The sequence below is a fragment of the Leopardus geoffroyi genome, chromosome B3 (assembly GCF_018350155.1).
Source record: "Leopardus geoffroyi isolate Oge1 chromosome B3, O.geoffroyi_Oge1_pat1.0, whole genome shotgun sequence".
Lineage (NCBI taxonomy): Eukaryota > Metazoa > Chordata > Mammalia > Carnivora > Felidae > Leopardus > Leopardus geoffroyi.
In genome coordinates this window covers 43,113,894-43,137,691 of record NC_059337.1, presented here as the reverse complement: position 1 = coordinate 43,137,691, position 23,798 = coordinate 43,113,894, and the positions used below count along the sequence as shown (strand labels likewise).

The window sequence follows — 23,798 nt, the reverse complement described above, 5'->3', positions numbered from 1 at the left end:
TGGTTTAACTTGCAGTGACATTTGGAATTGCAGTCAGTTACGGAGACACAAAAAGGTTGTGTTCTTATATTCTTAATGAAGAGCACACTGGCTCTCTGATCTCTTACAAATACATGTACAGCATGAGATATATATTAGCACCTTCACATAATTACCAGATTTTATAGCATGCTTCAATAAAATATTTTAAAGCAAATTTTCAAAACCAAAGATGTTTTATTATAAAACATGAAAACATACCAGCTCTTCCAAGCTCAATAAAGTGCCATTATCCTGTCGGTTATAAAAAAACGGTTTGGAGGAACCTTCACAGCCCACCACTCTCACACAAAGTTTGCCCGACAAATTTTCAGGCCAAAAGGGAAGGCACTAAAAATACAAAGGTTAGTATCAGTCTTAAAACAGTACTGTGGTATCAATAAGATAATGGCTACTTAAGTTTTTAATTCTAAATCTGACCATGATACAATTATTACTACGTTTGTTTCTTAAAATATTTCCTCATCTCATGTTAAAGTTATTGACAATATAAGGACTATTTATGAAACCAAAGAAACTCCATCAGAAGAATACAGATTTAGTAGTCTTCATGTACTTATGAAAAAATTACAAATGAGAAACTAAAGAGTTTACTGATTAAGAATGACTCAAGTATCTTGAATATTTAAAACCTATAATCTTGGGGCGCCTGGGTGGCGCAGTCGGTTAAGCGTCCGACTTCAGCCAGGTCACGATCTCGCGGTCCATGAGTTCGAGCCCCGCGTCAGGCTCTGGGCTGATGGCTCAGAGCCTGGAGCCTGTTTCTGATTCTGTGTCTCCCTCTCTCTCTGCCCCTCCCCCGTTCATGCTCTGTCTCTCTCTGTCCCAAAAATAAATAAACGTTGAAAAAAAAAATTTTAAAACCTATAATCTTAATAACATTTGCTTTTGTGCATACTCCATTTTAATTGCTTAATGCACTATGAATTCTTTCATAGCATATCTTTTCCTAGATAAACTAGAAACACAATTGAAGGCAGTGAAAAGAACACCACCGACCTCGTTGGAAGTCCTGACATTATCTTCGTGTTTGATCTTAATAAAATTATATACCTCAATGAGCCTTATCTGTGAAACTGAGGTTTTAGTTCCTAATATAATACAAAATGCCCTTCTGTTATAGAGCAGTAAGTGAATTCCATTTCTGAATAAAAATGATACTGTTATCAAACCCCCATCAATGATAATGAGCATTTATTTGTTGCCAAGTCTACAGAAATCATTCTAAGTGACTTGGAAAGCCCATGTCTCTCAGAGCTCTAAATTTGTTTGCACTATAACTAGAATCCTTCCTCTTAAGCTTCGTGCTAAGTTTTTAAAAATATATATAATTTTGTTTTTGAGACATACAGAAGAATGGTTCTATCCTTAAGGTCAACTGGTTTGGTTGAAAACTCACACAAATTCAAGCACTAATGCTCATCTTTGCACCTGTCCTCTTCTACACTCTTTCCCTCACTCTGTTCATCTCCTAAAATCTTATTGAGCCTGTGAAGTTTAGTTTAACTCTCACCTCTTCTATGAAACATTCCTTTTGCTCTTGGCCACAATGATCGTGCCTTCCAAAGACTTCACCAATCTTAGAAAAGTATGAGATTTTAACTTCCTTCTTGGTAAAGTGAGGGGGTCGAATTTTAGCAGAATTTTCAAGGAAACTTGAAATTTTACAGAAATTCTACAACCACCTATAACTTAGCATACACAATCTTTTTTCCCACATGTGAATTTATATGAGTCTTAAGCCCTCCAACAGCATTATATACTTCTTGAACACAGAGGCACTAATCTGACTGTTGAGACAATTCATAGTACGTCATCTTAATGTACTTTTCACAGTACACATCCATTTTCTATACATACAGGAAGAACTATAGCCTGAGTGTCAACCCTCTAGACTGGCTAGTGATAAATATTACCAGTAATTTTCTTCTTCTTTTTTTAAACATGTGTTTATGAAAAAAAAAGTCAAAGCTGGCTGTCATGTTTTAATACACAAATACTGTAGCAAAGTGAGGGTAACACAAAAGTATATGCAATTCTTATTTATCTGTCTATATCTATTTGTACATTTCAGGAGCCAGTCATAGTGAAGGAAAACTTTACCTCTGAAGAAGCAATATAGTTCCACTTATTAGTTGGCATTGAGCCATCAGACGCAATTTCACCAACTTCTAGTTCTAATGACGACTTGTTTGCAATGGTACAAAAGGGAGTCAGGGTAACTATTCGTGTAAGATTAAAACTGCTCATTTTGATGCTAACACCAACCTGTGTAAAAGAACAAATTTCTTTGAAATGATACACACACCCCATTCACATAAAGATTTCTTAAGATATTTTAAAATAACGCCTGTAAATAAAGTAACTACTGAGCCATATTCAACTACTGATTATCTTCTCACTAAGAAAAATATTTGGTTCCTTAGTTTGGCTCCGTCAGAAATCAATTCAAGAAATATCAAACGGTAATTTAACTAATGATGACTGCTATAACATATTTAGTTTAGCTGTATTCTTTATTTTTTTAACATTCCAAACATAAATTGTTTTATAATTAGTGTAGAGGCTCAAGTTTTGCTGCTTTATCATCTCTCTGTTAATAAATTAAGATAAAAGTTTCAAAGTGGCAATTACAACACGTCAACTGACCTCAGGTTACTCAAATTTTCAGTCAAATCTAAGATTTAAGAAACATCTGGCAGGGAGTAGTGTGGAATGAGGATTCTTGTATACTCTGAATATTTACAAGTTGCTGACGTGGATGGATTCAACTCACTTCTTAAACTTTGATAAACGTAGGTCTTGTCCTGATACTAGTAGCCAAAGAAATTTATAGAGATAACAGTCCTGTACATAATACTTAGAATTCAAATTTCTGTACCCCTTAGAACCTAGCTGGTTAACGGAGCTGAAGAAAATGTGAACAAAGTCAAGGGTGAATAAGCAAGCAAAATCTTACCAGGTATTCCATACTGTTGGCAGGACACTTCACACATCCGTAACTTCCCACTGTATCCAATGAAAAACCATTGGACCAGGCGCTAGTAGAAATTTTTAATTGTACCTACAACAGAGAACACATAACCATCATATAAGAAACCTAAACACTACATTAATTTTATTTGAGGGAAAGATACTATTCTATTAGAAATTTATTTAGTATCATAGGACACAGAAAAAAATAATCAAAGCCATACTGCCAATGGGTCAGAGCACCACAGATATTCTAGAGGCCAATAAAATAAATGCAGAGCTCTGATCTTCCCATTCATCTATGCAATGAGTTTAGTGAATTTAAAGATGTATGCCAATGAGACCCTCTATTGTTGAAAAAGAAAAGCTTAACATAAAATAATATCTTCCAGTGTTAGACTTAAGATAATGAGACAACAAATTCTTAAAAGTTTTAAAACATAAAGAATTTTTGCCTTTAACATTACTTATCAAATGCTAAATGAAAGGCATCATGGTCAGCAGAATGGAAGACAGCAGGACACAGTTCCTGTCTTCAGTGAGCTCCAACTAAACAGGGAGATGGGAAACACATACTAATAATTATGATACAAGAATGAAAGAGATTAAGAGCTACCTGAGTAGTACAAAATGCTACCAAGGTGAGACGGTAAAAAGTTTACTTCTGGCTATGAGATTTAGATAAAGTTTTATAGAAGAGATCTAACTGCTCTCCTCCATTGAGATTATAAAAAACCTGAGGACAACCACAGGTAAGACACATAAACAGGTAAATAAATGCTATGGATTAATCAACACTTTAAGACAATGGTTCTTGAAATGTGGTCCCTGGACCAGCACTGTCAGCATCACCTGGGAATCTGTTATAAATGCAATGTTCAGACCCTACCCAGACCTACTGAATCAAACGTCAGGGGCACAACCCAGAAATGTATTTTAGAAAGCCCTCTAGGTGATTCTAACATGCTCTGAAATTTGAGAACCAATAAGAGAACAAGGTTGTACTATCTAGCTCTACTTTAGACAGTTAGAAATCCTTCACACATGTTAGGCCTGAGCACAATGACAGCCAAAAGATAAACAGCAGGGAACCAGAAAAGATGTGGCAGGCAGGAAAAAGCATAGGGGAAGAGACATTTTAGGCAGAAACTATAACACAAAGACCTAGCAGTGAGCACTTAGGATAACGTGTGAGAAGCAATTCCATGATAGGAGTCTACAAAGGAATGAAGGGACCAGAGCAGAAAAGACCAGGCTTAGGCACTAGGTTTCTCTCTCAAAGGCTTGGTTTGAGGGCTTCATACATAGAAGGGCTCAGTTAATATAAGCTAAATCCAACTGTTCCACCTTTTGAAATGCCATTACTGGTAAAGTACATAAAGTCAAGCTTTCTACCTGACACTACTAAAATAACAGAAGTAATTTTTTTCCAATGTTTATTTATTTTGGAGAGAGAGAGAGAGGGCAAGCGCACAAGTGGGAGGGGGGGGAGGGGCAGAGAGAGAGGGAGACACAGAATCTGAAGCAGGCTCCAGGTTCCGAGCTGTCAGCACAGAGCCCGACACAGGGCTTGAACTCACGAACTGTGAGATCACGACCTGAGCCGAATTCAAATGCTTAACGGAGCCACCATGGTGCCCCAGAACAGAAGCAATTCTAAAGGCAATGGAGAAGAGGGCAATTCAGCCTTGGGAAACTCTTGCTAATCCTAACATCCCACTTGACTATGCATTCCTTAAAAGTCTCCTTGGACTTCATTCATACCAATGGCACTTAGCAAACTGGTAAGCATGGATTGAGGGAAGGCTAATGACTCAAAAATTTCCAAACTAGGAATTTATCTATTTTAACTTGTTATATCAACCAAAACACACCTTATTTTTACTAAAAATATTCTTCTTCTTGAAAGAGAATAAAATAATATCTCTGAAATCAGCTGGATGTTTCACGTGAATATCTTCTGCACGATACTGGAGAACCCGAGAAGTCTTGTTGATTAGCCAATAGGGACTAAAAACAGATAGCACCATCCGGCTGCCAATTCGTCTGACATGTACTGACAAGTCAACTGTCATCATTTCTGCAGAGTCAGGAGAAAAACACACAAGGAAGAATTCGGGAAGCGTATCACATATACGGAAATGTCCGTTCCAGTTTCTGCCCTGGTATTTCATCAGAACTAATTCCATTACTTCTCCACTGATTCTCGAATGGAGAACATCAGCAGCACTGCCTTCCGCTAGCTCATGAGTTTCTGCTGTTCCCTAAAAACAAACAAACAAAAACTAAATTTGCTTAGTGATATTTTAAAAACTCTGTGGTAACAACATCCATATTTTATGCAAATGCTAATAAATAACGTACCACATTCAGATTAACTGACAAGACTTCAGTGGAGTCCCAGGCTTACATATTATGAATGTTCAATAACCACTAAGGACTACAAAGAAAAATGTTGTATCACAGCCAAAGGGAGAAACTGTCATTTGGCTATTAGTAAGTCAATGGCCACAGATTTTGAAAAAATAAAGAAATAAATAACGTCAGATCTAGGCCTAGGATCCAAGGATGGATTCAGGAATGCTGGCTGTTGTCTGTGTCATTAATGAGCCACTTAACTGCCTGGCTTCAGCTTCACCCTCTGTTCAAATGCTATGCCTCGTGGTTCCCATATACATAAAAGAAGGAAAGTGAGAGCAACCTTCTGACAAACTATCTAAGGGATGTGGAATTGTTTTTAGAATGATTAATAGCCACATAATAAATCAGGCTTCCTTTCTGAAAGCTTCTTTTACATAAATACTTTCTAGCTCATTTAATTCATTTTAGCCTTTACAAACTGAGGGGTGGCTCATTGTCAGATAAAGAAAAGAAATAATTTAAGCTCCAACACTTTCCAGACTTTTGTATTTTAAAATGTTGTGGAATGTAGAATCTAAAAATATTTATCACATGTCATTACTAAAAATGTTGCCCATTATTTATCAGACAGACTAATTATTTTAAGTTCAAGAGAAACCCGGATCAAATAAGACTATTCACTTTACAATAAAAACTTTAAAATTAACTTTAGAATAAAGTAAGATGAGTGCTTCCTCACTGGCTTTTTTCTATCCATAAGCTAATGGAAGAGATTAATATGGTTCTTATTTCATAGCAGATGCAGCAGAGCTCAGTGGAAGGGAGCAAGGAGCCAAATTACCTCGGTTCAAATCCCAGCTCTACAACTTATTAGCTGTGGGATCTTGGGCCTGTCACTTAATTCCTATGTGACTCAGCTTGTTCCTCTGTAAAATGGGTCTAATAATAGTACCTACACCAGAAGGTTACTGCAAGGATTAAATGTGTTAATACAGGTAGAGCACACGGTATAGTGTATGCCATATACTAAATGCTGTATCGGTTTTTGCTATTATTAATATTATTAAAGCATTACAATTATGCTATGTAAAAATACCTCAACTAAAAACATAGTGAAAAAACTAGAAATCATTCTGCAATAATAAAGGTCAAACAAAATACAAGAGACATACCTCAAGTAAATATCTTAGAGAGTATGGGAGAAGGTTCCGCAAAGTGAGGGTAGGATAAAGATGGATAATGTAAGCTGGATCCCAATCTTCCTCGTGGCTACATATATAGCTTAATTCATCAGGCAGAGCAACTGTATTGACAATGAGAGGTAAGAAGTTGACTTCTACTGACGGACACTGAAGCATGCATCTGACTTCCCTGCTCCTGTGAAGTTCTTCCTTCCAAGAAATGTAAGTGGTGGATTCTTTGTACCGATTCTCTAAGATACCAGCTGGCTGAATAAATAATTGACATCTAGAGAAAAAAGAAAACAGAGTTGGGGAAAAAAGCTTTCATCAAGAACTTAAGAATCTCATTAAATCTTCTTGGTAACTCTACAAGGTAAATACTTACTCCTATTTTTACAGAGGAGGAAAACAAGGCTACGAAAGGTTAAGAAACCCGCCCAAAGTCACATAGCTAACTCAGGGAGGAACTTTCTGGGAAAAAAACAAAAACAAAAACAAAAACAAAAACAAAAACAAAATGCTGTGTAAGCAATGACAAGTCAAAAAAAAATAGTCATTTCAATTATAAAGGCAACCTAGTAAAAATAAATTTCAGAAAGTGCTAAAACATCAACTATACAGTAAGAAATTTTTCATCTGGTAAATCAATGATTACGTGAATGTATTTCTCTAGATGTCTTAAAACTGGCTTTTACACATCTTTAGATAATAAAAATATAAGGTTTTTTCCTGGAATATAGATCCCAATTCATATTTTAAAATATACAGTATGAACCTTTTAAAACTTTGTATTAGTTTCCAAGCATTAGTTTCAAGGAAATAGGTACCTATATGAATCTAAAGGAACATGGAACTCCTCTTCAGGGCTGGCTACTCCAATGGGCTCCAGCAGCTTAATGTTCTTAACAGATTTATAGATAATGAATGCAATAGAGAAATGATTTTTAATCTGTTGGATAAAAAAGACATACAAGTTGTTTAAAAAGATAACACATGGCCAAAAGAAAAATGTGAGCTGCACACAGTTACTTTTAGATCTAAAAGTTTCAAGCCCAGTGTTAGAAGATATTTTATGGATAATTGAAAAATTTTAGGATATTTAAGTGCTTTACATGAGAAACTTGATGTTTAAGTGGCAGTTGAAAAGTTCTGAGAGAGTCACACGTTCCACACTGATGTTCACTGTTGTGTATAATATGTATTACTCTTTGGAGTTCAGCCATAATATTTTCCCCATTACAACCTCTTTTCAATGCACCATGTGAAAACAGAAAAGGATAGCAAAGGAAATATAAGGAAAAGGACTACAACTCTCTTTCCTGGACTATAATGTGGTATAGGCTAGAGCTAACAGCAAACTGAGAGAGAACAATGGCCAAAAGTTGAAATCCTTTAATTTTTTTATCTGATGTTCTAAGTAGGAAGAAATGTTCTTTTGATGACCACATAATGAAACCTGTAATAATGCACAGGAAAAGAAAAATGGATAAAGCCTTAAACACAGAAAAGATTAAGATGCTAAAATCTTTTTCTGGGGAGATCATTCCAGTATTCCTTCAGATATACTTGAAACATACAATCCCAAGTGATACACAAAGAGAATGGAATGTTATCTTATTTGGCAACCACTTATAATTATTCACACTCCCAGTTCTAAATCTTTAAAGAAAGAGGTGAAAATCTTCCTTAATTTTCAACCTAGGCCACAACAAAAATGGGCTTTCAAATAACAAAACTGTTTAATCAGACATTTAAAATGAAGACTAGAACAAAAACAAGTTAGATTGGAAATAGCAGCCAATTCAATCTATTACGTATTTCTGAATACTCAGTATTAGCTCGATGTTTTATCATATTCCTATATTCACCCAAATGATTGAAGATTTCTTGTTATACTTCAAGGGACACAATTCACTTTAATGGATTACCTGCAGAGGAGAACGAAGAGTGATTACTTTATTCCCTTCAGTTGCATCAATCTGTACCAAGACTGAGTCAGAATGAGTGGCATTGGGATTCCGTACATTATACAATCGCCGTCCGGATCTGGCAACAGGGACTTTTGCAACTTCTGTATATCCATGAGGTACTAAGGCAGAGCATAAGTGAGAAGCATTCCAAATACCCATTTACCTATATTTCTCTCAGACAGAGTACTCATCAGCACCTTAAAATAATACAAGGGAATTCTTCATGACTGAACATGACGACTACTCAAAATGCTTTTCTGAGACGTAGGAACCAACAAAGAAAGGAAACTAAAGAAACTAAAATAAAAAAAGAATAAAATAAAAAAAGAAAGGAAACTAGTTATAAAATGTTTTGACCCAAAATAATTTCTCTTCGGGTTTTAAATCAAGAAACAGACCCTTACCTATGGAGAACAAACTGATGGTTACCGGAAGGGAGGTGGGTGGGGGATGGGTGAAATAGGTGATGGGGAGTAAGGAGGCCATTTGTAATGAACAGCAGGTGCTATATGGAAGTAATGAATCACTATATTGCACGCCTGGAACTAATATCACACTGTATGTTAACTTGGAATCTACATAAAAATTAAAAAAATTTCTTAAATCACACAAATTTCAGCTTGTTCCTTTTCTTTCAACTATAGAGCAATAATCACCTTTTCTGTGTAATGGTGATAATTACTGTCAACATTTTATGACTTCTGAATATAGTTCATTTTCCTCTCCTCAATGGACTCACATCCTTTTTGAAGCATGCTACAGACGGCATTATTTAAGGGCATAGAAATAATCTAATTTTCTAAGGTAATTCTAAAATTTAATTGTCTCAACTTTAGAGGAAGAAAATAAGAGCTTATCAACTATTTGTTTCAAGCCTTTAGAAATGTTGTCTCCCAAGGTATCTGCAGCAATATCTTTACATTTTAACAGAAATAAGCCACACAGCTACAATATCAAAGACGAATATAAAATAAATATAGCATACCAAAGGTGAGAGTGAAGAAAGAGCTTTCCTGACGGCTCAACATAGATAATTTTCCTTGACGTGAAGGTTCCATGCTGGCATATTCCAATTCCAAATGCTGACCAGCATCAACATCATAAACACCACTTTTCTCAAGGGAGCCTATTACTCTGAGATTATGATTGGGCTGCACCTTAATGGGAATGCCTACAGCATTTTTCACTGTAAAAGGAGCCCTATCTTTTAAAGAGTAGTCAAAAGTAGAAGCAGTGCCCTCTGAAAAACCCTGAAAAGGAACATAACATCGCAATAAAATTTTTGCAAAATTCTATTTTTTTCCAAAATTAAACATTTTTAAGAAAGTAATTGTGATGACAAACATAAATAATCCATACATGTTTCATTTTAAAATCCCATTTGAAATATTCCAAGAAAAAACCAAACATACTTTGGCTAAATTGTTGAAAACATTCAGGCAACTTTTGGATATGGTTATATTCATTGTGTCTCCTGAAGAAATATGAACTGCTGTTTGTGGCTCAGGAAGAAAAATAAAATCATCTCCTGGAATTAAACTTTTATCTTGGACTGGATTCTTCTTTACCTAGGAGGATAAATAATGTGACACATTTAAGTTATTAGCCATTTAATAACAAAAATTTAAAACTCTCAAAGTGTTAAACTCTCCTAAACTGGTCGCTTCATATTAAGGCTGGTCAAAAGTCTCAGTTTCAAAAACAACCAGTGCTTCGCTTAGACACAGCACAGATCAGCAGTCTTTTTTGCAGTGTGTGGTCAGTGCATGGGGTAATGTTTCGAACTGTGTCACAAAAGCGCTCCAGGTCAGTTACAGTATTTGTTTCTTGTGCATTCCCCAGAGGAAGCTATTTACCCAGTGTCGCCTGACTAATTGGTCCTTATGTGTTGAGGCGTAATGGAAGATGACCCTCAAGTCTAAACCGATCCTCACTGGAGGTAATGTGGAATTCTGTTAACACCTACACATAATACGATAGGCTTTCACCAGCCATCAGATTCCACCACAGTTTTTGTTCTAATAGAGCTCAAAGGCCATATACAAAACTATTTGTTAGCCTGTCTATGCCAGAGACAGGTAGATCAGAAATATTACTTCTACTTTACTGAGAAGAAATTGGGACACAGGTTAAGTGGCTTCACAGTTTTAAAATAGGAATCTGCTGAGTCAATTTCAGTGCCTCACACTTCAGGCTACACCAGAGAACTGTAGTGTAGTCACCTGTTAGGGGTATATAATTCATGTTCCTTTTAGTCAAGAAAAATGTGCTTTGGTATCCAGGATTCTGAAGTGCTCTCAAGAAATACCATCAAGAGATAACACACAAAGAATTCATGAACTATAATTCAAGTTTTCTCAAATGTTTTGGTCTCCTAAAATCACTGATGATCTCAAAGAGCTTCATTTATATGGATCAGATCTATGACTATGAAATCTATTAGAAACCCAAACTGAGAAAATTTTAAATATTCATTTAAAAACAATTATATGTTGAATAATATTTTAATGAAATATAACGATTAAAGTTATCTTTAATAGTAAAAAGAGGGGCATTTGCAAATCTCTCTAGTGACTGCCTTAAGACGAGTGGATTCTCATTTCTGCTTCAGTATTCATTCTGGTGCAATATCACACAGTCTCTGGAAAATTCCATTGTATGCTCACAAGAGAGTGAGAATAAAAATGATATATAATGTCTATTATTATGAAAATAGTTCTGACCCCACAAACCCCCTAAAAGGGCCTCCAGAATCCTAGACCACAAATCTTGAGAATCATTGAACTAAAAAATATAAATGAATGTGTTGAGTGCCATCAATATAAAGATATCGTATGGTTTCCTTACATCAAGCCTTAAATTCCATTGTCTCTTCCCCTCCACTCTCTCAATCAGTGGCTCCCAAACAGCATGGGTTTCATTATAGTAGTGAACCTGGAAAGGCACAGAATTGTAATAACAGAGTCTTTCAACTTTAACAACATATTTCTATAATCATTAGAAAAAAATATTACACAATTAATGTTATATGCCAATCATTTTAACAACATACCTCAAGACACAAAGAATAGCTATAAAGAGGGTACATTTTCCTTTACTCTCTTACTTTACTGCCATAAATAAATTACTTAACAAAAAGTCTTTAAAAAACAGTAACCAACTAAATAATACTACATTATGCATCAACAAGTTAAATGTTAGAATATATTATCTATTCAGACACACACACACACACACTTGCTGTGGCCATGCACAAACAAGAAAAGCGCACATCTTAATTCTGCAGGTGTAATTTTGAGAAGTTGGCTCTGGAAGTATTAAATGATGTAGTCATACCTCTAATGTCATGTCAGCAGTAGCAGCCATTAGGGAAGTCCAATTTTTAATATTTCCTGAAAACTTAGACTCTGCCAGTAATAAAGGTACAGTTCGATGCCCAAGGCCACATTCTAAGGTAACCTGAACTGACTCTACAACAACAGCACAATTTTCCTCTATAGATAGACAGGGAATGTCTTTGAAATTTTCTGTTATTTCTGTTGCCATGTCAACACCAAGAAACCAAGAGTTATAATCACTAATAGATTTGATGCCCCAAAGATTTTCTGTTTCCTTAGATATATCTTTGGATTCATCTTCTTTTGTCTTTGGAGACATAGCAGCCATGATCGTCATCACAGTATTCAGAATTATGGGTGAAATCTTTAAAAAAGAAAGCAGAAAAATTTTAAGAATAAATTATTTCTAAATGAGAAGAATATATAACACAAAACTTTTAAAAAAGTTAAAAATTTAAACATATTACATTAATACCTAAGAAAAACAAAAGAGAATACACAAAGCCATATGTCAAGTCAGCTAACATCATACCCATGATTTCTGCCCAGGCTACATTGGAATTAAGTAATTAATATTATATGTTAATTTCAAAACCTAAAGTTAAATTGACCAATTCATAATAAAATAGGGTTATATGAAAAGAAAAATGTAGTATAACTGATTTTTTTATTTTTCAACCAGTTGCATTAACTAAACCAAAGTATATGATCCTCATCAAAATATACATACATGGTTTTCATTTTTCTGACTGAAACAAAAAGCCTAAGAATCACCATGGATCCCCTTCCACCTCCCCTAAGTTTTCCAAACTCTACCTCTTATTATCTTTGTATAGTATCTTTGCTCACCTCCTCATTCCTAGCCTTGCACCTTAGTTCTACACTGATAATGCCTACTATGTCCAGTGCTGACTGGACCCTCAGAGTCTACCCTCCACATTTCCACCAGCATTCTTTTCCTCAAACTCAAATCTGGGCAGGCCATTCCTATGCCTAAAATCTTCAATTGCCCCAAACTTTAAGGATGCAGTTCAAATTTCTCTTTAGCTGAGGACACAAAAGTCTTTGTGATGTGATACCAGGGTTTCCCAAAGTGTAAGCAATACTGGGTTAAATAAGTGGGTTCCTTTACTGTTCAGTTCTCACAACCTCTACTTATGTAATTTGCTAAAATGATATGATTACATCACCCAAAGAAGGAAGTAGTATGAGCCTCTTCCCAAACTTACCTGTCCACTAAGTCCCTTCTTCGTCCTTGCCTTATTAATGGCACCTTTAATTAGAGCTCTCAATCTTACAACTCCACCACACCATTCTCTCCAACCACGTGGAATCACCACTCTAAGTCCTTAAAAGGTTTTTCATACCTCTACTTTTGTGCATATTGTCAGTTCTGTCTTGATAACCCTCAGCCTCCCTCTGCTTCTAACCTCCATCAGATTTTCAAAACTCAGTTCAAGTAGCCTCACTTCAAGGCAGATTTCCCTGATGTCGTGGTCTGATCACAGGACCCTTACTTGTGCTCCCAAAAGCACCAGTACAGGCCTCCAGCTCTGAAAGCCAGAATCATTGATTTACTTCTTTCTCTCACATATATCAGTAAGTTCTTTGAAGATATGGACTATGTATCACCAATGCCTTGTGTAGACATTTTTCGTACAAGGTAAGAGCTCAAACAATGCTTGCTGAATGAATAAACAAATAAACTGATATACAAAGAAAGGGAAAGACAATATTCCCAGTACCTTAACCTATTGTCTTAGACTAAGTGCATGCAAATTCAAGACCTTTCCCCCTGAATGACCACCTTAAGTTCTTCAAAAAGTAAATCTGTTAACAAAATTCAATCTAAAACTACTGAGCATTTTAAAATATTGAGAGAAAATGGCACTGTTATTTATACAGTAACTCAAATGACATTAGTTTGAGCCTTGGTTTAATCACTATCGGTTATGGTATAGTAAAACTGCTATCAACCACCTCAATATTGCGTCCTTTGGACAGACAGAAAAAGAGATTTGGGGAAGTATTATTCTCTGCCTTTCATTTATAACCAATTATGAGGTCATACTTAAACAATACAAATGCTACTGGAGAACAGAGATTGTTTTTCCAATACTTCAAATATAAGAGATTAATAAAAAGCAAATCCTAATAACTTATTTCTAGCATACATCTGTCATTACAAAAATTTAAAAGCCAGAGAAAACATTTAAGTATGTAATTATTAAATTCACATTATACCTGAATAAAAGCCTAAAATAACTTACTACAAATAAAGGCAACTTCACTTTTCCATCCCAACTTTCTTCTCTTCCCATCCCATCTCTGCTGTCCCCCAAACCCAATCTCCCCAACACACAAAAAGCAAACATAATGGATAAAAACTATCTCAATCATTTATAGATATTTAAAAGTACTCTCGTTATAAAAAGATAGAAAAAAATTTGCTTTAAAGAAAAATGTCTTTTAATATTAGCAGTATTTACTGTTTGAATATGTAATGTAAGTAGCATAATGTTCTAGTTAGAAGAGACATCAAAAGATTTTGCTAGAAACAAGAATTTTTACCCAAATAATATGATAGGCACTGACCTTAATTATAAATTCTTCAACCATAATGCTTATATTTTGTTTTCCTGAAGCCCACATACATTTTTCCATAAATAAAGAACAAGGCTGTAAGACCTAGTAACAAATAAATAAAATTCACATTTCCTTAGTTAAAATCTGTTAGGTATACGTAGATAATACACACCAGAAATGTCTTACTTAACTGGACATCTTTTTTTAAAATATGTATTTATTTTCGTTAGAGTGTGTGTGTGTGTGTGTGTGTGTGTGTGTGTGTGTGTGTGTGAGCATGCATGAGCATCAGAGGGGGAGGGGCAGAAAGAGAGACAGAATCCCAAGCAGGTTCCACAAAGTCAGCTCAGAACCCAACTTGGGGCTCGAATTCACAAACCACGAGACTATAACCTGAGCTGAGCCCAAGAGATGGATGCTTAATGAACGAAGCAACTCAGGGGCCCTTCACTTGAGATCTTTAGTGATACCTTATGCCAAAAGCAAAAGACAAATGAAATTAGGTGAGAACTTTTCTTGTGAGGGCTCTTAATTATGACAAATCCGTGTACATTGTCAAAGGACTGTAAGCAGTTCTGATCAATTCCTTTATGTCAATTCTTAAGTAAGGATGTACAGTTACTAATACAAGTTTAAAATGTTTCCTTTCAGAACACCTGGGTGGCTCAGTTGGTCAAGCACCTGACTCTTGATTTTAGCTCAGGTCATGATCTTATGGTTCATGAGATCGAGCCCCCTGTAGAGCTCTGCTCTGACAGTGTGGAGCTTTCTTGGTATTCTCTCTACTTCTCTCTCTGCCCCTCCCCTGCTCATTCTCTCTCTCTCTCTCTCTCTCTCTCAAAATAAATACATAAACATTAAAAAAAATAAAATGTCTGCTTTCACTAAAATATCTTTCAAACGATACCCTTTGTAAAATATGCCTTTAAAATATCCATAAAAATGAGGTGAAGACTATGGTAAAGTCTTACATTCACAAAGAAGTACATGAGGAAATGAAATTGTTAATTATTAGTTTTTATGACAACTAAATAACTTGAAATTGTTATTTTAAACAAAGAGTTCTGGGGTAGCTGGATGGCTCAGTCAGTTAAGTGTCCAACTTCGACTCAGGTCATAATCTCAAAGTTCATGGGTTTGAGCCCTGCATCAGGCTCTGCGCTGACAGCTCAAAGCCTGGAGCCTGCCTCAGAGTCTGTGTCTCTCCCTCTCCCTGCCCCTCCCCCATATATGCATGCACATGCATTCTCTCTCTCTCTGTCCCTCCCTCTCAGTCTCTCTAAAATAAATAAACATTAAAAACATAAAGTTTTGTTAACACATTAGAAAAAGACTGTGGTAAGGTACGTAAATGAACAGTTTCCCTATGATGAACACGAAGTCAGTCTTGAATATCATATAAGGTGCTTATAAAAACAAATTTCCAATCTGTAAACCCAATGACTTACTTAAAACTATTAAGCTTATATTTGTAAATAAATTTACTTATACTATATATATATATAAAACATATATATATAACATATATATACATATATATATCATATATATATAACATATATATATACATATATATATCATTAAAGAAATAAGTAAACTAACCTTACACCTCAAATGAATAAGTAAACTAATCTTACACCTCAACTGAATGGAGGAATTAGTATTGTATTACTTACATTTAAAAAAAAAATTAGGAAAAGCTTTTCCTGGAGTAATCAATTAATTATAAGCTTTCTGTGACATGCCAAAAGATGATCCTGCTCAAGAATGCTTCATGATAAAGTACAGACTAAGTCTAATGTTGCATTTCTTTATGTAAGCCACTTGGTCATAAATTTTCCTAATTTAATACTGCAAATGAGTTATATAATACAATGAATCCTCTTTAATGTAAAATTCTCAATTTAACATTTAAAATTTATTGGTATGGCAATCAATTAACTAAATATTTTTTAAACAATAACTTGAACACATAACTGAAGTTAACTTTCTTTTTAATGTTTGAGAGAGAGAGAGACAGACAGACAGACACAGCACAGCAGGGGAGGGGCAGAGAGAGAGGGAGACACAGAATCCGAAGCAGGCTCTAGGCTCTGAACTGTCAGCACAGAGCCCGATGCTGGGCTTGAACTCAAGAACTGTGAGATCATGACCTGAGGTGAAGTCAGACGCTTAACCAACTGAGCCACCCAGGTGCCCACGAAGTTAACTTTTAATACAGCAAAAACAATCTCTTTGGTCACGTGACTTCATTGCTGATTTGTACTAAAATTCAACTACTGTTCCACAAAAGATGGTACAATGAAAGGAAAAAGTTTAAAGGTAGCTCCCAGTTCTGCCAATGGCAGCATGGCTGAATCATTTAACATCTTCGGAACTCAACCTTAACTTTAAACCTCAAATTTGTAGTAAATAATCTCTGAAGTCTTATAGAGCTCTCACATTCTAGGATTCTACGAATCCACCATTTCTGCCAATCTTCAATCCGTGCTTAGAATATAAGGCAATTCTTACTGTAGTAATATTTCTTCCTCTTTTTTCTCTGAGAAAAGGGCAAGCAAGGACTTTAAGATCTCTCACAGAAGCTTCCATCATCTGTTCAAGTTTGGAGGTTGACATAGACAGGTTACACTGGAATGAGGCTGTCAGAGCAGGAGCATCGGCCTTTGTCAGATTGGCAACAAATACCACTTCTGGATCTGTGATCTTGGCCTTTAAAGTCATATTTGGTCTTACAGAGTCATCTGAAAAAAACAAAAAAAGCAACCAAAAAATATGTCACAAAATATATCTTGTCACTTGAGTATATACTATCTATACGCTGCTAGGTTGTTTCTAATATCTTGCTATATGGGATATGGCAGAATTAACCGTAGTTGACTAATACTAATGATAAATTATTAACAAATGCTGATTGTGCGGGATAATGCAATCTGATCTCTGACACAACATCATTTCCACTTTGACCTAGCAAGAATAATCTCGTTTTGAAGTTGGTTTTGTCTGAATTAAGGTGTGTGCACATATGAACACATGAATGTGTTTTATGTTACATTGCAGAGACAGGAGGGGAAAACAGGAGAGGGTAATAACAGGAAGAGGATAAGAGACTCTGATAAAGTTGACTCTGACTTCACTATAAAACACATAATCAGTGTCCTACAATCTATAGGATTAATACATTAACTATGTATATGAATATAGAGATATATAATTACTGTTTAGGAAAGGTAAATGAAAAAATAAAATTCTGACCTTGCCAGTGAATGGTATTTTCCAATCTTGCTGAATTATGCATTAGAAAGATAAATGCCTGACCTGAGACAATTATAATTTAACAAAGAAAATCACTGATCTACTTGGTAATGCTAGAGTAATTTATAGAGCAGGGAAGTGACTTCGGTGTACATCAAGACCAGACATTTGCACACACTCCCCTTAGTTTAAGGTGTTTACGGTGATGTCCAGGGGCATCATGCTGGGTGGTCCGATATCACCTTCTGCCTCTATCTATTCAATTGCTTCAATGGATATAATTCTTCCATATATTTTCTCTGAATAAAAGACTGCCCTTCTATAAGAAAGTCTCCCAACCAAAGACCCAGATTAACTCGCTCTATTTTTGGGTAAGTAAAGAAATGTTAATGGCAGAGTTGGAACCAGAACAGGGGTTTCCTAGCCCCTAATCCAATATATATTTCTATTCTACCTCTTAAAAATTTATGCTTACTAAAAGTTTTCCACAGCATATATTTAAATTGGAAAGAGTATTTTACTTTCTTGAATTGTCCATTCACCTTTTTTCTTGTAATCTTTGTTAAAATATACGACAAGCTGTCATCTACAACAGATAAATTCTACTAACCTTTCTCCATCTTGATTTTTGCTGTGGCTGTCTGTCGTAGTGGAATCTGTGCTTCTTTTGCCATATTTTCTGAATTCTGAGACACAGCTTTGATAAAGAAATCTGCCACAGTCATCAGAAACTCCACACTGGCACATACATACAGCTTGTCAAGAACAGCATCAACATGACTTCCATTTTTGCTTTGTTTGTAACTTATATCAATCATAGAACTGTTGTCATCTTGATCATTCCTTTTATCAATCATTCTAAAAAATATATACATTATTTTATTCTTGCAAAAATAATTTAAAAGATGAAAAATTTCCTATACACCTTAATAGTCTTTGTTTCACCTTTGAGTTTTTAATCTGAACAGAAAACAGGTCAACGTTAACTGGGGTCTAATCAGCTAATTAGGAACTAGGACATAGTCTCCTAATCTCTATAGCAAGATTCATGTTTTTAAGCAATTACAGATTATTTTATAATTATAATACAGTAGCAGGAAAATAAATGAATTACTACTAAAAGGAATTAACAAAACACATTAATGTGGTCCCACAAAATTTAAAGGTCAATCTCTTTACATTAGTTTACAAAATAAAACCTCCCTGAACAAATTTATCTCCAAAGATCATCCTATATAATTTGAGTCCAAAAGTATTCAATCCAATTCAAATCAGCCAGTGTTTATCAAGTGTCTGCAGTGATAGTTGCCACATATCCTCACACATGCTGGGAAGAACAGGTTACCAAACAGATGATGGCCTTACCCTAGCCTATATAGTAGCGGACAGCTACCCGAAACACGAAATTTGCAAACTAGAAAAGCTGGTTGCATGATAGCACTCTTTCCTCATTTATTCATCTCTAGGAAACACAAAGAGCCCAGAAGTATCCAGTATGTATTCAATGGAGCCCCTGGTTAGGGAGCAGCATAGTTTTTCTCCAAAAAACATCAAGGGCAAAAAGAGTATGTCTCAATATTTGAGAAAGGAATAAATATATAATTAGAATATTAAAGTTACATTATTTTCCACTTTACAGGAGGCTAATATAAACTAATGTTTAAGTACTGGCTTGATAATGTGAAAATGCTAGGGATTACATTTCTAGTAAAACTTGGAAAAAATTTCAGAATACTGGTTTAAAATATACAGACAAAACAAGTAAGGCAAAGAAAAGATCAGAAATTTTCAGGCTTTTTTTTGAAAAAAAAAAAAAAAAAAAAAAAGAACCTGCCTTTTGGGGACAATTTAGAAAACTATGTTACCAACAAACCACCCTATGTGAATTTCATTATTAAAATTCTTACATTCTCTTAGTTCCTGCTTTTAAGACAGTACTCCATTTTATTATTAAATTTCCCTTTAATTCAAATTTCATAGGAACTGAATCTGATATTAGCACTATTTATTGATGCACTTCAAATTGAAGTATGACCAAAGATCTCTTTTGATAATCCCAAGCCTAGCAACCAAATGTCAGGTATAATGTCAGCCTTAAATAACGTACAGCAAGTTCAGAGATGACAAACCTTGATGTTGCTCTCTCAATGCCTTCTCTGAGATCGTCAAGTGTGCATGTCTTAAGTTTAAGGCTAACATTCATTGAGCCATCCTTAAACATCTTCCCTACAGAGGCCATAAGATGTAGTCTGAGTTCACCAAGCCGGAAACTGTCATTGTGAAATGAAAGTTTGGATTCCTGTGGTGTATTTTCAAGCAAAAGAATCAGTATCTCTAAATATTATGTAATGACTTTTAAACACATTTCTTAACTCAGAGACAAAAGGCAAACTGATACAACAAAATTTAGAAGCATGGGTGTTAAAACACAAGAATAAAACAGAATAATACATGCGTTTGTAAGTGTATATGTACATATAAAAAATACATGTGTTGATATTCAACAATGGTTAATATATAAAAATTTATCTCACAGTTTAATGCAAATAAAGATATTCAGGAAATGTTTTTGTCAATCAGTCTAACTAATAAATATTTAATTAAGTCTTCTGTTAAAAACAAAAACAAAAACAAAAAACAAAAAAAACCGTGAAAGGAACTATGGGGTTTATGAGAAAGGATAAAATGTAGTAGGTGATCTCAGCGAACTTATACCCTAATAAATATAGAAAATAGAAACACACTATAACAAACATGACAAGGAGATGCTGTAGACTGTAAATGATCAAAGACTGACATGTAGACACTTATTTATTCATATTTAATCCCCCCATATTCCACAAAGAATATTAAGTGATTAGGTAAAGAGTACAAATAGCAAAACTCAGAAGGTCAAAGAGATCACTGGTGGGCTGAGAAAAATTCAGAAAGAAGATGATAACTGAACTGAGCCTCAGAGACTAAGCAGGATCAGATGGGGTAAGAGGAGGGAGAAGACATCCAGATGCGGAAAAAACACGAGTAAACAATTCAGAGATGCTATAAGGGTACAAGGTACTAGCTGCTTAAGTTTGAATATTTCAATTAAAGAATGGTAGGGAATGAGGGGTGGGAAGAAATACAGGGGCCTAATGAGGTCCCACTTCCCAAACTAAAGATTTAAACTTTCATTAACAGGTAAAAGGATCTCAATCTTTAATTGCAACACATTTCTGCAAATTCTAAAGGTATGCCCACATCCTGCAAATTCTACATCTAAAGGTATGTAACACATCCTGCAAATTCTAAAGGTTAAATATACAACCACCCCCCAAAAAGAAGGAAAAAAACAAAACAAAACAACTAACAAAAATCTCTTTAGGAAAGTGAAGTCCTAATTGCTCACTATAGACAATGGCATTGATATAAGAGGTATTGGTGATGTGCAATTCCTGGTACATTGGTTATAACTACATCCATCACTCAAGACGGTACATTGTATGCACATGGGTCAGACATTGACATTATTAATGGCAAATTTGGAATGTAAGTTATAAAAATGCAAATAATTCACAAGCTTCTGGTCTGTAACTATGAACAGAAATGACCTGTGACACACCTACTGATCACAATATACTAGTACAGCTACTAATGTAAACAATTTGGAGTCACTGAACTTTTTTTAATAAGGTACAATTCAGACAACCTAATACCGAATGTTTTTTAGTAGAGTAAAAAGTTATAAACGGCTACATGAAATTCATTTAGGAAAATGAACTTGTGCCAATGTCTGGTATGGATGAGAGGAAAAAGAGCAACGAACAAGGAAGCCATTACAGTAAGGGTAAGCTAAGAAGTTTCAAATAAAGTAGCAGTGAGAAGTATCAGGAAAGAACAAAGAAAAAAATGGCAATACTCAGTGGCGAATGAATAAAGGTCAATAAAGAAGGAAGTAAAAGAAAATATCAACATTCTAAGGCTGGGGCACCAGTAGAATGATGGTACCTTAAGTGCAATGAAGAATACATTTAACTATTCATTTCCCATAGGTCATGTTTTTTATTTTTTCATTAACATTAAACATTAGAAATGAAAGTAGTTTACTGCATAAATGGCGGACACTAGCCCAAGGCTCAAGAGCAATATGAATAACTTAGAAAACAATTTGAAACATAAGATAACATAAATGGACAATAACAACAGACAAAATCAATGCAAATTGTGGGTATTATAATATGATGTATTTATTATGAGTATTATGATATTATGTAATTGATATAATAAAATTATTTATTGAAGATACTGTCTACATAACAACAAATAGCTTTCTAAAATAGCACTGGTACATTAATTACTTCAAATCATGGCACTATACTTGGTTCTTGTATCCACTAATCGGTATCCTTAATACAAATCTATTACATATAAAATTTATTTAATAGAAACATAATTAATGCTTTTATATCCTGGATAATCATGAATTTTAAAAGAATCCTCCAAGGTTCCAAAGCCACTACTAAATTATTCTTATACAGCTATATATGTACACATATATAGCTATGTAACAAAATTACACATATAATTAATTACTCACATATAAAATTCTTCGACTAGAGATGGACCTACGTCGTTCAGGGCTAATGTTACCAAAAGAAGTAAAAATTTTTCCTCAGCTGAGTAAGATTAGAAATACTAACAAAGTGAAGACAGAGCAAGACCAATGTATATTCTGTAGGCCAAGTAAGAGTTTAATAGACATATTAATTTTTTAATTAATTTTTTAATTCAAATGAAAAAATGCCAATGTTTTAAAATTAAATATCAATAACTGAAGATGTATTTCTAAATAAATTTACTACATACCTGGTTTATATCATTGTTATAAAGGACAATGGAAAGAGATTCAAAGTGAAAGTCAAATTGGAGAGTGACATTTTGGTCCACAGAAAGCTTTGAGTCTGTCATATCTTGTTCTGATGGTTCAAACATAAAAATGAAAATTAAAAAGCTTTAAGTAGGTACATTATTTTACACTTATTTAAAAAGCAAAGATGATAACCTATTATTCTAAATATGTATCATACTTTCTAGGATTCTTTAAATCATTTTATGAGAATTAATTAAAATGGCAATGATTTATTCTATATATATTTAGTATAGGGAAAAATGACAGAGGGAGACCATCTACATTTTAAAAGAAGCAACAAAAAAGAAGGGGTGTTGGAGAGTATCCAGACAACTTTTTTTTAAAGACCCCCAGAGCAGGACTGTTCATCATAGAATAATTTACAATTATCAAAGTATTTAACCTAAATGGTTATAAGCCAGTGTTAAGAGATTTTGAAATTAGAGGCAGAGAAAAATAAAATATTTTGTCCTAGAACAGACTAGTCAATAACAGATCCTCTGCTAGCATAATATAATTCTCACTATCTTTAATTACCTATACCACCCAGCTCATTACATTTACAAGAACAGAATATAATTCAAGAGCAGAGACAAACAGTGCTCAAATAAAATATGGGCCAGGGAGCCTTTGGAATTCTGGGGGAAAAGAGATTTCAAGAAGTAATTTAGTCCTTTCCCTCATCTTTAGGCAAAAACGTTTTAGACAATAAAAACAGATACTGTTTTCAACCACTCTTAGAAACTGATTTTATCAACTCTTTTGGAGATGGATTCTATCCTTTGATCATTTATACGGAAATGTTCTTACAAGATACTGGAAGAGCAAACACTGCATAACTTTAACCACATAAAGGCTTCGCCATGTTGGAAAATGCTAGGGTTTTTTCCCTTCACTTTTCCTGAAAGTAATTCATATTCCAATCTCCACCATCTTTGCAGCTTTCTGAATTCACAACTTTTCCCAAGGACCACGTTAACCGTATAGCCAGAGCCAAAGACACAAATTGACCACAGCTGAACATAATGAGCTCCTGATTTAATCACATACAGCCTGCCTGCTGTTTTTAATCATCTGCACATAGTTCCGGTCTAACCACAGCAATAGCCTGCTTATCTAGCGTTTGTCCGGACTGTACTGGAGCATACACCCAGTCTGGGGAGAAGATGCTCACCTCACCAACCCCATGTAGCACTAACTATCCACCTGA

General features: G+C 34.8%; 1 protein-coding gene across 5 annotated transcripts in view; it reads right to left on the bottom strand.

The window, feature by feature from the left end:
• VPS13C (vacuolar protein sorting 13 homolog C) overlaps positions 1–23,798 on the bottom strand; it is a 202,233-nt gene that overhangs the window by 44,073 nt on the left and 134,362 nt on the right. For all 5 annotated transcript variants that reach the window (XR_006704645.1, XM_045449539.1, XM_045449540.1 and 2 more), the window contains 16 exons: positions 22,546–22,655; positions 19,833–20,002; positions 18,314–18,561; positions 16,963–17,192; positions 14,458–14,550; positions 11,861–12,226; positions 11,372–11,458; positions 9,937–10,092; positions 9,510–9,774; positions 8,483–8,643; positions 7,382–7,503; positions 6,546–6,840; positions 4,887–5,276; positions 2,999–3,103; positions 2,143–2,307; positions 241–369 (listed from right to left, as the gene is read on the bottom strand). Coding sequence is in view for 4 of the 5 variants with exons in the window: in XM_045449539.1 (XP_045305495.1) it covers positions 241–369; positions 2,143–2,307; positions 2,999–3,103; positions 4,887–5,276; positions 6,546–6,840; positions 7,382–7,503; positions 8,483–8,643; positions 9,510–9,774; positions 9,937–10,092; positions 11,372–11,458; positions 11,861–12,226; positions 14,458–14,550; positions 16,963–17,192; positions 18,314–18,561; positions 19,833–20,002; positions 22,546–22,655 (3,092 nt within the window). In the remaining variant the exon portion in view is untranslated. The remainder of the gene's footprint in view (positions 1–240; positions 370–2,142; positions 2,308–2,998; positions 3,104–4,886; positions 5,277–6,545; positions 6,841–7,381; positions 7,504–8,482; positions 8,644–9,509; positions 9,775–9,936; positions 10,093–11,371; positions 11,459–11,860; positions 12,227–14,457; positions 14,551–16,962; positions 17,193–18,313; positions 18,562–19,832; positions 20,003–22,545; positions 22,656–23,798) is intronic.